We start from the raw sequence: 1,017 nt of genomic DNA, 5'->3' as shown, positions 1-1,017 counted from the left end.
CTCAGACTTCGGCTGCGGCGCGGCTGCGCCGCGCTCCGAGAGTGGCTTCCTGCCCTACTCCGCCGCAGTGCTTAGCAAGACGGCCGTGAGCCCGCCAGACCAGAGGGACGAGGCCCCGCTCACCAGATAACTACGTCGCCGCCGCCAGGGGGCCGCGCTTGCCGGCCTGCGGGTGCCCGCGAGTCCCCGGTGCGCCCCCTGTGCGCCCCCCGTGCGCCCTTCGTGCGCTCCGGGTTTCCTCGGTGTGCGGCCCGCTGCTACCGCTGTCGCTAGGGGGCGCCCCGGGGCGCAGGAGGTCGAAAGGAATTGGGGGGAGAAAGGAGCCGGCACGTTAGCCTGGCGGGTGTCCCCCCCCCCAGTGATTTCTATTTTTGTACTTCCCACCGAGCTGTCTCCCCTCTTCTCCTTCCTCTAAATACGTTTCCCGCCGTCCAGGCCTCCTTTTCTCGTTTGTGTCCTGAGTTCGTGGTCTCGGGGAAGACAATCCCCTGTCCCCCAAACCAGTCCTCCAGGGTCTTGAGCTCTGGCTGCAAGTGTTGAGTCCCAGGTCAATCGGCCGTGCAGCTGGAAGCCATGGAGAACCGCGAAGGAGACAGGGGAATGGTGGCCAGTGCTTTGGAGAAGGGGGCGTCGCCCCCCGAGGTTTACGATGCTGCTCTTTTTCTTCTTCTAGCTTTCCTTTCTTTTCTTTAAACGAGGGTGGAAGGAGGTGGCACATTTTCTCTCCGCCCGAGCGTGTTAGTTAGGGACCCTGTCGGAGCAGAACTGGATAATGGAAGTGTGAGGAGGCCGAGGATGCAGGTGGAGAACGCGGGTGCTTTGCAGGTGTGCGGGGGGGGGGGGACACCGCTTCGTAGTGCGGAGCCCAGCGGGGAAGGCTGCCGTCGCCTCTCCAGGCCGAGAAAGACAAAGCCGAGGTGGCGAGGAAGGGATGGCAGGTCATTCCTCTTCTGTCCCCTTCCACCTCGGTTCTCTGGTCTTTTTGATTTCAATGAGTTTGATAAGGAAGGCTGCTGC

The 1,017-nt window shown here is 62.7% G+C and overlaps 1 protein-coding gene across 1 annotated transcript in view; it reads left to right on the top strand.

The window, feature by feature from the left end:
• Positions 1–130, top strand: part of Evx2 (even-skipped homeobox 2) — a 3,612-nt gene extending 3,482 nt beyond the window's left edge. The window contains exon 4 of the mRNA XM_013027483.1: positions 6–130. Coding sequence (XP_012882937.1) covers positions 6–130 — 125 coding nt within the window. The remainder of the gene's footprint in view (positions 1–5) is intronic.
• The last annotated feature ends 887 nt before the right edge of the window (positions 131–1,017 follow it).

Source organism: Dipodomys ordii, unplaced genomic scaffold, assembly GCF_000151885.1.
Source record: "Dipodomys ordii isolate 6190 unplaced genomic scaffold, Dord_2.0 Scaffold5, whole genome shotgun sequence".
NCBI classification, from domain to species: domain Eukaryota; kingdom Metazoa; phylum Chordata; class Mammalia; order Rodentia; family Heteromyidae; genus Dipodomys; species Dipodomys ordii.
Note: the sequence above shows the minus strand (reverse complement) of the source record. Positions and strands in the feature narration are given on the sequence as shown.